General features: G+C 37.2%; 1 protein-coding gene across 1 annotated transcript in view; it reads right to left on the reverse strand.

Moving 5' to 3' along the window:
- Window positions 1-13,530, reverse strand: part of Man1a2 (mannosidase alpha class 1A member 2) — a 137,520-nt gene extending 123,990 nt beyond the window's left edge. Inside the window, exon 1 of the mRNA XM_076862825.1 lies at window positions 12,394-13,530. Coding sequence (XP_076718940.1) covers window positions 12,394-12,695 — 302 coding nt within the window. The 5' untranslated portion in view covers window positions 12,696-13,530. The remainder of the gene's footprint in view (window positions 1-12,393) is intronic.
- Window positions 13,531-15,235: the final 1,705 nt, after the last annotated feature.

The following is a 15,235-nucleotide window of genomic DNA, read 5'->3' on the forward strand; positions in this document are numbered from 1 at the left end:
GTTACAATAATGAAAGCTACTGTGTATAAGAACAGACATGGAACAGAAATGGAACAGAACAGAGTCCAGAAATAAAATCTACTTCTATATAGCCAACTGATTTTCAACAAGGTTGCATGCAAATCCATTCAATGGGGAAACCAGTTTCTAAAATGGTCATCAAAATTATCTTGCATTCTTTTATTATTCTTAATTAATGAGTTTTAATTGTACAAATTAATGTTTTTCACTGTGACATTCTCAGAGCTTTGATCATACCTACCCTCCTTACAACCCTCTTGTCCTCCTCTCCCCAATCTATTTTTCCTTCCCTAAAAGTCCCACTTCTACTTCCAAGTCATTTTGGTTTTGTTTTTGTTTTTCTTTCCTTGTAATTTCCACAAGAGAGAAAATATGTAATGTTTATTTTACTTCACCTGGCTTATTACACGTAACATTATGTCCTCTGATTCCATTCTTTTTGCAAAATGGGGACTGTCATCCCAGAAGCTCAGGAGACTGAAGTAGGAGGATTGCAAGTTTGAGGCCAGCTTCAGCAACTTAATAAGTCCCTTAAGCAACTAAGCGAGACCTTGTCTCAAAATAAAAAATACAAACTGGATGTGGCTAGGTGGTTAAGCGACCCTGGGTTCAATCCCTGGTGATCTCCCCCGCCCCCCTCAAAAAGTAAAAAGACAGCAGAAAGGGAAGAAATACTTGCAAATCACATATCTAATAAGGATCTATAGTCCCAAAGACATAAAGAACTCTTACAACTCAATAAGGAAAAGAAAAACCACCCAATTCAAAAAATGGACAAAGAACTTGAATGAACATTTCTCCAAAAAAAGATATACAATGGCAAGCAAATACATGGGGGGAAAAATGTATCACCTCATTAGTCATTAGGGATCTGCAAGTTAGAACCACAATGAGATACCATTTCATAACCCTGGAACGGATATAATGAACATTTTTAAAACTGGGTAATAACAAGTATCAAAGAGGGTATAAAAAAAGGAAATTAGAATCTTTGTACATTGCTGGTAGAAATGAAAAATAGTTCATCTGCTGTGGAAAACAGTTTGGCAGTTTCTCAAAAAGTTAAACAAGAATTACCATATTATCCAGCAATTCCACTCCTAGGGAAACATCCAAGAAAACTGAAAATAAGTATTTAAATCCATTTGTGAACATGTTCACAACACTACTTACCATTGTCAAAAAGGTGATAACAACCCAAATGCCCATCAGCAGATGACTGCACCAACAAACTGTATATATATATATACAAAGTGAAATATTATTTTGCCATAAAAAGGAATGAAGAAATAAGAGATGGAACAACGTATATGAACCTCAAAAACATACTAACTGAAAAAATTCAGACACAAAGGGTCTTACATCACATGATTCCATTTACATGCAATACACAGACCACAAAAATCCATACAAACAAAAATTAAACCAGTGGTTGCCAGGACTGAAGAGGGCAGGGGTAGTGAGGAGAAAGAGTGGGGAGTATTGATCAATGGAAATGATGTTTCCTTTTGAGGTGATGATATTGTTTCGATAGTTGCACAATACTGTGAATATACTAAAATAGTCACTTTAAAATGGTTATTTTAAATTAAGGAAATTTTACCTGATAGCTGGACACAGTGGCACATACCTATAATCCCAGCAGCTTGTGAGGCTGAGGCAGTTGCTAAGTTCAAAGCCAGCCTTAGCAACTTAGCAAGGTCCTAAGCACCTTAACATGACCCTGTCTCAAATGGGCTCGGATTGTGGCTCAGTGGTGGAGTGCTTGCCTGGCACACATGAGGCACTGGGTTCAATTTGCAGCACCACATATAAATAAATAAAAAAGGTCCATCAATAACTTAAAAAAAAATTTAAATACTGGCAGGATGAGAGCATTTCTGCTATTAAAAAAAGAGGGGTGGGGTATTAGGGATGTGGTTCACTGGTTAAAAACCCTGGGTTCAATCCCTGTTTGGCGGGTGGGGGGTAAAAAGGGATTGGGGGGGATTTAACTGATAAAAATAAAATACTATGAAAGAGCTTAAGAATTAAGAAGGTCAAAAACAACTTTGAAGAATAAGACAGAAGAATGCAGTTTATCTAATATGAACTTATCTAAAGCTATCCTTATCAAAACATAACATGTTGTTTGAAAGGAAATGTATGAAAGAACCAAGAGATTAGAAAACATAGAAATATATGAAAAATATTATATAGTAGAAACAACAAAACAAATTCATGGAAAAGGAAAGACTCTTCGTTAAGTAACACAGAGACAAATGGATGCCCATGTGGAAAAATATAAATTCAGTCCCTAATTCACCATAAACAAAAATCAATACCAAATAGATTAAATCCCTAAATATTAAAAAAAAATTTTTAAACTACTAGCACTGAAAACATGGGAGACTATAATTCCTGGAACATTTTCCCTACCTTAAAAAAAAAAATAGTAAGACCATAAAAGAAAATAATGACAGTTGCAATTATATTAAAATTTAAAACTTTCGTAAAACTAAAGACATAAAATATAAAAATAAAATACCTATAGCAAGGAGAATTTACCCAGAATGTCGAAGCAATTTCTACAAATGAATAAGGAAAAAGCAAAACAACCCAAGAGAAAAATTAGCAAAAAAAAAAAAAAAAAAAAAGTAAAAAAGCAACTAAGAGATTAAAAAACCCAAACAACCAGTAAGTATATTAAAAGAAATTTTCACCTCATTAATAACTAGGGAAATGCAAACTAAAATTGGCAAAGAGTTTTAAAATCTAGTAATACTATGGTTTGTGAGATATGGGTAGAAGTGAAAATGATAGCTCTGAAGTGTCACCGTTTATTAGTAACAAAATTTAGAGTCAATGCTGAACATAACCTATAATCCAGTAATGAATTCTACATTTGCAACTTGCAGAAAACACATGTGCCTAAGAATACATGTAAAGAAATGGTTTTGCAGGGAGAAAGAAAAAGCAAAGAAATAAACCTAAAATGATCCATCATTAGTAGAACATACAAATATTTTGAAGTTCACTCATATAATGGAACAACCTAAATGAATATAAACTAACATTAACATACACAAGCAGCAAAGATGCCGCTGGAAAAAAAAACCCTGTAGGATAATTTATTATGTTTAAGAACATGTACTAAGAATGACTGTCCTAATGAGGATAAAGATTTACTTTGAAAAAGCAAGAAGGTTAATCTTCAGCTAACATAAGGAAATGTTTGTATATAACAAAGCTAAATACTGCATCAACCTTCACTAATTATCTGTTGATGTTTTATAGATGCTTACAACTTTTATTAAAAAATGACAGAGGACTTAACCTATGATATATCAAAATACACTATTATAAAACTATAAAACCGGCAAAGCAAAAAATCTCTGACATATCAGGAACATTTATTTAATCTTCTGTTGACAGACATTTGGATCATTTACAACATGTCATGTTACAGCTTCAAGGGATATTTCAGAACATGTCTTTGTGCCCTGATGTACTTTCCCAAGGATAAGTTCCTGGAAGAATTATTAAATCTAAAGAATATGCACTTTAGGGGCTGGGGTTGTGTCTCAGTAGTAGAGCATTTGCCTCACATGCATGGGGCATTAGGTTCGATCTTCAGCACCACATAAATAAATAAAGGTATTATGTCTATCCACAAAAAAAAAAATAATAATTTTTTTAAATATGCACTTTAAATTAGTTGATATAACTACACTGCTCTTCATGAAAATTCTATTAATTTATATTTATAAGAGTTCCCAAGAGAAGCAACTACTCAATGTTCACCTTCTTCGCCTATTTAACTGGAGAAGAAAAAAATCAAGGTCATGAAAAGGTAAATGTTTATTAATGCCATATTTGTATAACTTATCCCAAAAGTTCTTGTTAAAATATGAAGAATCGAAAAGAACACTTTCAATGGTATCTCTCAATATTAAAGTTAGAAAATTAAAGTCTTAAATCAAAGAAAATTGTGCCTCAGGAGTAGTATGAGTCTCCACAGGGCCTGAGGCCTCAATTACTCAAAGACCCCATTTTCCACAGAATCTATCCTAACATCTTAGGTAACAAATGAAAAAGTATGCTTGCTAACCAGAGCTCAAAATAATATCTAGAAACACTTTTGTAAAAACACCCTTTACTTTCAGGCTTGCAAACAAAATGCTTAATAAATTATACTTTTAAACTAATGAGAAATAAGAATATATAAACAGTCATTTCATTCATTTCCACTTTTTAAATCTGTACAATTTCATTATGTAAATAATCAGATAACATATAAATTTTAGTAATTCTAAAATGATTTTGAAACAATTTTTATACCAAATGACATTAATTCCTATTTAGTAGACTACATTCTATCTTCACAGTATTTGTGATGTTGAACTAAATTACCACACACTCATCAGTTCCCTATTTCATAAAATTATTTGTTTCATATGCATGAACTGAAAGAAAAGACTTAATCAATTCCCTCATTTCATAAATAAGGATATTAAGGTATAGGAAAATTTAACAGCTTATCTAAATACACTTCAACAACAAAGGACCAGGCTGAAACTAGAGCCCCTACCTAACTCTTTAATACTGAACCCAATGTTCTTTTAAATATATAATGATGCCGTCCCTCTGGACCATATTACATTCCAAGACAGATCAATGGAAAACATAACCTTTCAAGATGATTTATCATAAAGAATGATAAATCCTAAAACCCAGTCTGAATAATGAATCTCCAGTTCAGGTTTCATTTCAACCATGTTCCAATAGGAAAAAATTTCCAGCAAAAATTCAAATAATCACCATTATTTACAACTATAATGCACCAATCAAAAAAAATGGGAAGAAATTCAATGGCAGGCAAAAATAACTTTTCTGACAGAATTTGCAGAGTTAGGGAAAACTAAAGTAGCAAAATGATTTTCCTAGCCAAAAAATATGTAAATTCAGTCCAAACTATAAGTTAAATATTTTTATAATGTTCAAAACAACAGTGAACATAACGTTTTCCCATTAAAAAATCAATTAATGCTTATCATATACTACTGATTCCTAGTAGACACTTAACTTCAATGTGAACAACTCCAGCTTTTCATACCTATAAAAATTTTACAGCATTCATACCTATAAAAATGAAATCAATGATACCTAATTTATAGATCTCATATGAAGTTTAAAGAGGATTAAATATATGGAAAAACTCATCACATATTCTCTATTGTTTTCCTTTTTTCTTGAAGTGGCAGAAATTCACTGTAGGGTCATGCAGAATGTTTCAGATACATTTACAGAAGATAAATTTGTTATGGATAGGCCCCAAATTAATTATTTCTAATCTGTTATTCTTTTGTATAAAGGGCCTTTATTAAAGACTGCATTATCAATTTCAGGCATCATTCTTCCTACTTTTGCATTTTCTCTCTCAATGCTTTCTTGCAATTCTTTTATACTCATGGAATCTGTCATCTTACCACAGACAATATTTATTCAGTAGAAATATACTTTTATTAAGAATCAAATGTACTTCAAGCATTAGAAAAACAAAGATAAATAAATATAGTCATTTGTTCTCAAAGAATTCATGTCCTATTAAGGGAGACAGATAAGTAAGCAAATGACTATAAAATGCTTTACATGTGTAATCACGGATGATACATAAGAAACATTTAATTAAAAAAAAGACTACAGAATGGCAGGCAAGCTAAAGTAATTCATCTATATGTGAATTTGGGCTATTTCAGCTATTAATAACTAAAATTATATTAACAAGAATGCTGAAGGTCAAAATATACTATTAGGAAACGACATTAAACAAAAATAACTAAAATATTTCAGTACAGATTTACAATACTAAAGTACAGATTTACAATAAAAAGTGATGAGTAAAAATAAAATCTTAAACTATGCTATAGAAGTTATATAATCGATACAAATCAATGTTAATATTTTGGACTATTAATACTTTAATAAGAAAGTCAAGTAAATATTAGTAAATAAGAGAAAGTAAATATTTCTAACTCTACAACTCTTCTTAAGAAATCCAATGGAAATTATATAGAGGCTATTATAGCTTTTAGAGTAAACAAACTATTTGAACAAATTTTATTTCCTTGAATTATTTAACAACATTCAATAAATACTGTTCACCTATTATGGGCATTTTATATTGTTAACTCCTAGAATATCCAATATTCACTATAACCAACATGAAAATCAGAACTTAGACCCTGGCATTTTGCATTTTAACCATGCCACACTAATAGTCTATTCCTAAAGAGAAGAATGAAATACATACTAATAAATTTGGCATTTTATTAAAAAACTGCTGAACAAATAAAATAGCAAAGTCATAGTTATTTTGTTTTGGATCAAAATCTGACTTTAAATATAGAGTATGCAAAATGTCATCTAATGAGTAGTTCTCAAATACAGCTTCCTCCAGATTATCATAATACTCGCAAAAGGCACAGAAATAATGTTTAAAAAAAAAAAACAACCTAAAAACTATCAAAACAATAGCCATAATGAATTTTTTTTTTTTTAGAAAGAGAGAGAGAGAGAATTTTAATATTTATTTTTTAGTTTTCAGCGGACACAACATCTTTGTATGTGGTGCTGAGGATCGAACCCGGACCAAACGCATGCCAGGCAAGCGCGCTACAGCTTGAGCCACATCCCCAGCCCGCCATTATGAATTTTTACATCAAAATCTGGAAGAACTCTCCACTAACCCATAACTTTTACAAAAACCAAGAAACCAAGCCTTACTTTATCTTCATAGAACAAAAAATACCTGACTATGGACTGGGGATATACAGTGGCAGAGTGCTTGCTTAGCATGTGTGAGGTCCTTGGTTCAGCACTAAAAAAAAAGAGAAAAGAAAGCAAGCTATCCCGGTTCTATTCTAGTTGTTCCCTATCTCAGTCACTGGTCTGTCCCAATGAGAAGATGGAAAAGAGACCTCTATGCAGTCAGAGCACTGTTGAACTTTCTTTTCCACTTAGTCCATTCCAAACCTAACTATGTTCTTGTGGGAGGACAAAAGGAAGAACCACCACAATCTATTTTTTTTTTTTTTTTTTTGTCTTGTCGACAAAAAGAATCTTAGTGACTGTCTATCCTGCAAACAGAAGGACAAGACGTAAAAAAAAAATCTTAGTGACCATTTATCCTGCGAACTCTACTCTGACTTTGGAAATTACATAAAACCTACTCTAGTACCAAAAAAGTTGAGACTACTAAAAAATGCTACCTATCATCAACAGAACAGAGGCAAACAGACTGAGAGCTGAAAGATCAACTTTTCTCCAACTACAAAGCTAGAAAGGTATTCACTCAATACTATATTTAAAAATCAATAAATAATACAGCAAAGGCATCTACACCACTCTGTTGTTGACAAATGTCAAGTATAAACAAATCGTAAATAATTCAAATCTAAGTAAAGGGAAATAGGAAAATACTCATGAGCCAAGTGGGGGCAATAAATTACAAGGGAAATATAATATCCAAAAGACTTATTAGAGAATGAAACCAAGGAGCAGAAAGTCTTAAGTTGAGAACAGGATAGAGGGGGGAAAAAGGCACAGAAGAGAAATGAGATAAGGAAAGATGGCATGAAAATTAAAATTGCAACAGTCAGATTTAAAAATCTGTACTTTTTTTTTTTTTTCCTTTTTTGGTACCAGGGATTGAACTCAGGGATTGAACCACTGAGCTATATCCCCAGCCCTATTTTGTGTGTTTATTTAGAGACAGGGTATCACAGAAATGCTTAGCAACTTGCTTTTGCATTCCTCCTGCCTCAGTCTCCGGAGCCACAAAATCTGTACTCTTGTAATAAAAGACAAAACTCCAAATCATGGTATAAAGAACTTAAAAAACTCACTAAAATTCATTGCAATCTGTACCAGCCACTTTAAAAATGCAGAAGTCTTAGGTGACTAAAAGCTACTGCATTGGCCAGCCCCAGTTTAGAACAATTATGTCTAGAACAAAGTCACTTAGCTAATTAGTAGAACCAAGACGCAACTTTAGGTCCTCCTTACACCAAAGCCTATGTGTTCTTCCCTTGGAAGAAACTATCAGAGGTAATCATATTCCTGAACCTCAAATATTCAATTTAGACTAACAAAATTCTGACTAGAAGAGGAAACTTACTGGATGTTCAAATAAGTTTTTTTGAAACACACACATACACACACATGCACATACACAGAGTTTATTATATAAAGCCATTATATAAACAAATTCCACTTTCAAAAATGAAAATTATAATTATATCTTTTACATACACAAATTATGATGATATTGCAATATTGATGTATATTATAACCAATTCCCATATGAGGTACTTTAAGTCACAAATGCTACAAATGACCATAATCACAAATGCTACAAATTACATGTCATTACCACCTTCAAGGTGGTAATATTTATTATACATAATATATAAAATACAGTTTGAAAACTCTGGGTTATTTGTGTACTACTTAACAGAAGGAAACATACTTGTTTCTTCATAAAAATATACTATCAATTGAATAAATTCAGGAGCTAAATATAGTACAAATATGACATAGATATATAAAATATAAGTAATATAAATAAATATAGCCCATGGCCATACAACCCAGAAACCTCTAAGTTAACCTGGACTACCTCCTCCTCCTACCTCAGTCCCCATATTCCAACTAACCACGACTTTTCTACAAAACCGAACAATTTAACATCTCTTAAATTAATTTCTTTTCTTCACTAATTTCTCACCTCCCCACATCACCACTGTAGTTTAAGTCAATATCGTCTGTGACCTAACCCCTCCTAACTGGTTGCCCTCTTGAACAAAAGAGATTGTTTACTTTTTAAAAAAATATAAAATGAGCATGTCATACCCTTGCATCAATATCTTCCCATTAATACACTTGTGATAAAGACCAAAATACTAAATAGAAAATCTCCCAGGTTACTGCCTAGGGATTACAAACTCAAAAACAACCAGGTTAAATATTGATTCGTTTCATTTACTTATTTGACACCTTAATTGAGTGGCATAAAATGAAGAGCACGTGCCCCTCTAGAGGGAGCAGTTGCTGCCAGATATGAGCTGAGAGTTACCATCAGAATATGCAAACTTGGGTGCTACCGGTCCTCTATCTAATCTTTTAAAAGAAATCAGAAACTCAGAATTTCATGTGAAATCTCCTGATCTGAAAATGCTGGCAACTACTTCAAAGTTCTGTAATGTTCAAGAGGCCCAAAAAACATGCACACAAGCCAAATCACACCTCTCATCTAGTCTCCTCACTTGGCCCCACACCATACTTTAACACTGAGCAGATCCTCAATGACCTTAAGCTGTTTTACCTTAGGGGTCTCACAAGTGTCACCTCTTTGGCCACTTCTCCCCTTCTCCCTCCCCTCTTTATACTTCATTTAGTGATTTCCTACTCAAAGTTTCTGAGCTCTTGCTTTCCAATGAAGCCTCCCTAATTGTCACTGCCCTGTACTCCCACTCCATATATTAAGTAACTCTAACTCCATTATGTGCTGTGATCACAACTTCACTGCACTCATTATGCTTCGAAACCAACATTATTTATTTAATGCCCATGATAAGGAAGCTCCATATAAATAAGGGCCTGGCAGCTCACATGCAATATACATTTGCTGCTAACAGTGGTATGGTTATAAAATGTTCCTTTAGACAATAAGATTCTAGTGTACTTTTAAGATATAAACCAAATGACACCCAACTTTTCAGGAACATATACAATATTTAAAGCAGAGTCCAAATTAAAATATTCAACTATAATTATGATTACTGATAATAGCTAAAAATGTATGGTTAATTAAATAAATGCTAGGAAGTGTGTTGAGTGCTTTGCATGTATTATTTGATTCAATATGACAACCTACAAAATAGATGCTACTGTCATACAGACGAAACAACTTAGGCATAGAGTTTAAAAAGATCCCACATCTAATCAGTTGCAAACTATAGTATGAACCCAAGTGTTCCAGAGAGTAAACATCAAGCTACTATACTAAATGATCCATTAGTAAAGAAACACCAGTCCAAGAAGTATCTCCTAAGTACTGTTAATAAGGAATAAGGACCATGCTTATTAAAGTAAGGTTCCTCATGCCTCTCCCCAAACACTTCCACATACACACAAAATTAAGATAAACTGTCAATTTATGCCTTCTAAATTAAGCTTTTTATCCACACCCAAAATATGGATGATCCCAGTACCAACCAATTCTGTGGGGATGTCATCTTTCTGAAATATTTTAATTAAGTTAATATTTACATTATTAATTTGATGTTTTGTGTTTCCACATTTTAAACTTAATTTAAAATTCATTTCCTTCTCACAGAATTTTTATCACTATGGGCTACATTTCCAGATGAGAGTAAGCATCAAAAAACACACTAAGAAAATAAAAAAATAAAATTATATAACCACAGGGAAAATATATATATATATATATATATATATAAGCCAATACAGAGATCCTTCACTAACTGAACTCTATTCAAATTCTCACTTTCCAAAATTCAGGAACCAAAAAGATTCCAATAAATTTTCACATGCATCATTTGCTATCTGAATTCTTACTCTCCAAAAATCAGAATTTGGGTAACAAACCACCCTTTGCCATCAGAACTCTACATCCAATCTCCAAATTTAGGAACCTAGGAATTTTAGATAGCAAGAATATATACACATGTATGCATGGGCTATATAAATTAAAGAATTCTTACTTATACAATTTTTTTTACTTACACAATTTAAGCAAACTTTTTAAACCTGAATAAATGCAAATATATTTCATTCAAATTTTTAATTTCAACTACTATGTGATGTTTTAAACTGAAAATTGCCCATATTTATTTAAACTTTTAGATCACACAATATAAAGGAAACCGCTTAGTTTATGACAGCTTACTGTTAATAATAAATAATGTTAATGCATGGCTGTGACAAAGAGCTTGGATGCTAGTCCTAAATAATATATATTTTACAAATATTCATCATAGTTTATATAAATAAAATGGAAAATAAGATCGTCAAGGAAAACTACTTTGCTAATTTTTCAGTAACATTTCATAGATCACATTAGACTTTTCTCAAAGTCACAAAAAGCAAAATGAAAGAAACAATCTACAAGAATACAAAAGTTGAAAATAGCAAAAATCCCCAAATAACTTAGTTATAGAAGAATGGTATGAAAAATGTAGAACTACTCCAAAAGGTTCAACTAAAAGTCAAAGAATCATCACAAGTAATGAGTTAAATAGTTTAAGAAAAGGGAAAAACAACATTACAACAGTGTATTTTCCAAAGTATTTAACTTGGACTCACACTTTTTCAAAATCACCATGCTCGATTAAAAGTTAAAACTTAACATAAGCTGAAAACTGAATTCAAGCATGTGACTTTTCTTCATACTCAAAAATTATTTTCAAAAATAAATAGGATAGGTTTGGAAAAAGTAAACTACTTCCCAAAATCTTCTTTTGAGTAAAAATATATAAATGATTTAAAGGGATTGTAACTAAGGCTTTGAATTCATCCTAATTTGGCTATAATCTCCAAGAGCTCACTTCAGATTTGGTGATCTGAAAGAATGTGAACCCCTTAACTGACCAAATTCTAATAGTAAAGGCTTAACAGTCCATCTCTTTTATTGAAACAAAAATATCAGAGAAAAAAATAAATTATGAGGGAGGGAAAAACCTAAATCTATCCACAAGATTCCCAAAGTGAATGACTTGATAATAGCTAACTAAACTGATTCCATATGAAACACCAACACACAGTCCCTGAAAATAACAAAAAGCAGGATTTTTTTTTTTTTTTACCATGTTATATTCCGGATATTCTTCCCATGTTAGTCATTTACAAAGCTAAGATTCAGTACTAAGTTTTAAACTGTAAGCCAGAGATTTAGAGCCCTTTGGGAGAGCAAACACATGGGAGCTGTCAATGTACTGATTGCACATGGTGACACGATGACTGAATGCAATACGTTCTTGATAAACTGTAGGCACAGCATATGCCATTATTTCTCTAGGTTGTTTTCAAACCTCCATTCCCAATTGTCAACATCAAACAACACTGAACACAAGCATTACTCTTATTAAAAAATAAACAAAGGAGCTGGATTTGAAATGGGACTCTAGCAATCTTTCCAGTCCACGGTTCCACTCAGTTTTAAACTAGCAATGCAACTCTTAGGGCTCTTTTACATTTTACTGCCCAAAAAGAAAAAAGAAAAGAAAAAAAAAATAAAACCACCATATTACATGCAATGACTGTACCTTGCTCTGCCAAATGTGAACACCAGAATTTCTGAAATAAACAAACCTGTGTCTATGTTCATCAGGTCCATGGATCAGGAAGACTCCAGGGTTTTTAGCCCCTTTGCCGGCATCTACGTGAGGAATTAACACATCTTCTAAACCCAGATCAAAGCGTTTGTGTTTGGAAGAGTCTGGAAGGAAGAAAAATGCCCCAAAACACAGGGTGATGAAGGCACTAAGAATAAGGAGAAGGATAAACTTCTCGGAAAGTCTCAAGGTAGCCCTGTGATGTGGGAAGGAGGGCGGCCCCAGGTTCAGAGGTGGAATCCGGCGTCCAGACAGGGGCAGCAGGGCTGGGGTAGTCATCGTTTAGGCTCTCGGACGGAATACTTTATAAAGTTCTCATCTTATACCAAACGTACAAGACATCGAACCGTTTTCAAAATCTTGGCAAAAAAAAAAAAAAAAACAAGAATAAACTCAATGTTTCTCCTTCCACAGGAGTGTTGTGCTTTTTAAAAAGGGTATCTCTTTCACGCTCGTCCAACTACATCCGGAAACCTGGGTGGCCTCCCAAACGATCGTTAGTTTTGTGTCCTGTGATACTTTCCTGCCATTAGGCTCTGAGGACTTCATCAGGTTATCAGAAGTCTCCTCTTCATTCCTGGGAGTCGATCGGGCAAACCACACTGCAGAAAAGCTGCCAGGTGGGTTCTTCCATCCCGCACCCCAGTGAGATGCTCAAATGTGGTCTCCCTCCCCCAAGGGGAGGCTGGCGAGGTCCGAGGAGTTGTGCAAGGTCCACTTAATCTCCTCGGACGTCTCTATTCAACGGGCTCTTAACCTTCTCCCCCCGCGGTGGCGGGGGCGAGAATGCAGGTCTCCTCGGAAGTCTCCCAAAAGGGAGGAAGATCTCACCTCGCGGGAAAGCCGAGGCAGCGGCGGCGGGTGAAGCCAGCAGGCTGGAGCAGGCGGTCGCCCGCGCCTCGCCACGCCGCCCCGCAGGCTCCGGGCGCCGGGCGCAGCTCCGACGCTGCACCCTCGACGGTCGGTCCGAAGGGCAATCGCGCCTCCAATACCTGAGCCCCGGGAGCCGCCGCTGCACGGTCTGTCGGAGCGGAACTTCCTCCTCCGGCGGCCACTGAGCGGCCCCGGCGTGTGCGGGGGAGGGGAGGCGCGGCGGCCGCCCCCACCCGACTCCTCCTCCTCCTCACCGCGGCCGGTTCAGTCGACACGAGCGCCTACTCCCCGAGCGAGGCCGCCGCCGACCCTGCCGTGCCCGGTCGCAGCGACCGGACCCCCGCGCCTCCGCGGCGTGGGAGGAAGCCGGGCCCCGGCCCTCGGTCCGAGAGCCCGGGGCGGGCGCCTGCTCATTCCTCGCTCCGCCCTGGGGAGGCGGGCGGCCGCGGGCGCGCGGGAGCTACCGCGCCTCAGCGAGCAGAGGGTCGGCTCCGGCTCCGGCTCCTTCCTGCCCGGCCGCCGGCCGCCGCGGGGCCCTCCTCCGCGCTGCCTCCGGTAGCTCGCAGCCGCTCGCTCTGGCGGCGGCGGGAGAGGCGGCGCTCCCACGCGGGCGGGGCTGCGGCCCGGGCCTCGTCCCCTGTCTCCGTAGGCCCAGAGAGAGCTGAACCGCCGCGGGGCCGACACCCGTTGGGCGCACGCCGTAGAGCAGCCGGGCGGGGGAGCGGGCGACGGGGCGCGGACCGGCCTGCCGGCCCCGACTGGCGAGTGGGCGTCCCCGGGCGGCGGAGTGTGAGGTGCGCGCGCACGCTCCCGGCCCCGGCGCCGCCGCCGCCCCTCCCCCGCCTCGCCGGGCCGGCGCTCTGGCCTCGCGCCGCTGCGGGCTCTGCCGCCAGCCGGCCCGCGCCCCGGAGCGTCCTGCTGCCGCTATCTGGGGGCGGGAGCCGGACGGTTGTCAACCGCGCTGGACCGAGAGCTTCTCCGGAACCCGGAGTTTGCCCCCGCCTTCCGGTGGGGTTGACCGGCATTGGGGCGAGTGGGTGCGAGGCAGGTGACGAAGGTTTTGCTGGAATCTGGGGGTCCTGAGATTGACGGATGCTCATGGCGGAGGTTAACGTTTACTCTTCCAGTGTCGAAGTCCTGTCTTGGGTTATAGACCATTGGTCCCCGGGGTTCAGGAAAAGGGTCTCAAACTTCTTCCCATACAGTCTATGGGCACCTTTTTTGGGCACCCGAGGCTCAGTTCATAGAAAGCACCAGCCACGTGCCAGGTTCTGTGTTAAAAGTAAAATGGCAACCTTGTCCTTCCAGTTAGGTTCCCTTCTCAGAAACCCAGTTACCTCCACTGCCCACCCTGCGTGAGAACGCCTTCCTCATGGTTCAAGTTCTAGAGCATGTTCTCCTGTCATCTCCTTCATGCTCCTTACCACCACCCTTCCCCGAAAGAGCTAATAGGGATGAATCTGGAGGTGCTAAGACTCAAAACACAGTATGGTTTTAATTCAGGCTTAAAAACAACAGATTGTTCTCTTACCCATGTAATTGAGAAGAACCATGTTGTGATTTAGCCAAAAGTTTTCTGAGCAATATATGTATATATGTGTGTGTATATATATGTATACACACACACACACACACACACACACACCCGTGTCCAATTACTTTCGGATTTTTATTCCAATATTAAGTTGTCATTCCCTGTACACATCATTACTGGTGACTGGGGATTGGAGAGGAGGCCCTTCAATAGCAGGGGTGGGGAAAAAATCAGCCTTAGATTAAAAATCAAGCAAAAAAGTCTCATGTTCAATGGCACAATTCATAATTACATTCCAGTCTGCAGGATTTCTAGAAGCTCTGCATATCTAACTACCTACCACATGACAAAAGAAGTTATTGTCATTGACTCTGCTTCACCAAATAAAGACATCTCAGAATGTTAAGGGCCA

The sequence above is a fragment of the Callospermophilus lateralis genome, chromosome 7 (genome assembly GCF_048772815.1).
Source record: "Callospermophilus lateralis isolate mCalLat2 chromosome 7, mCalLat2.hap1, whole genome shotgun sequence".
In the NCBI taxonomy this organism is placed as follows: Eukaryota; Metazoa; Chordata; class Mammalia; order Rodentia; family Sciuridae; genus Callospermophilus; species Callospermophilus lateralis.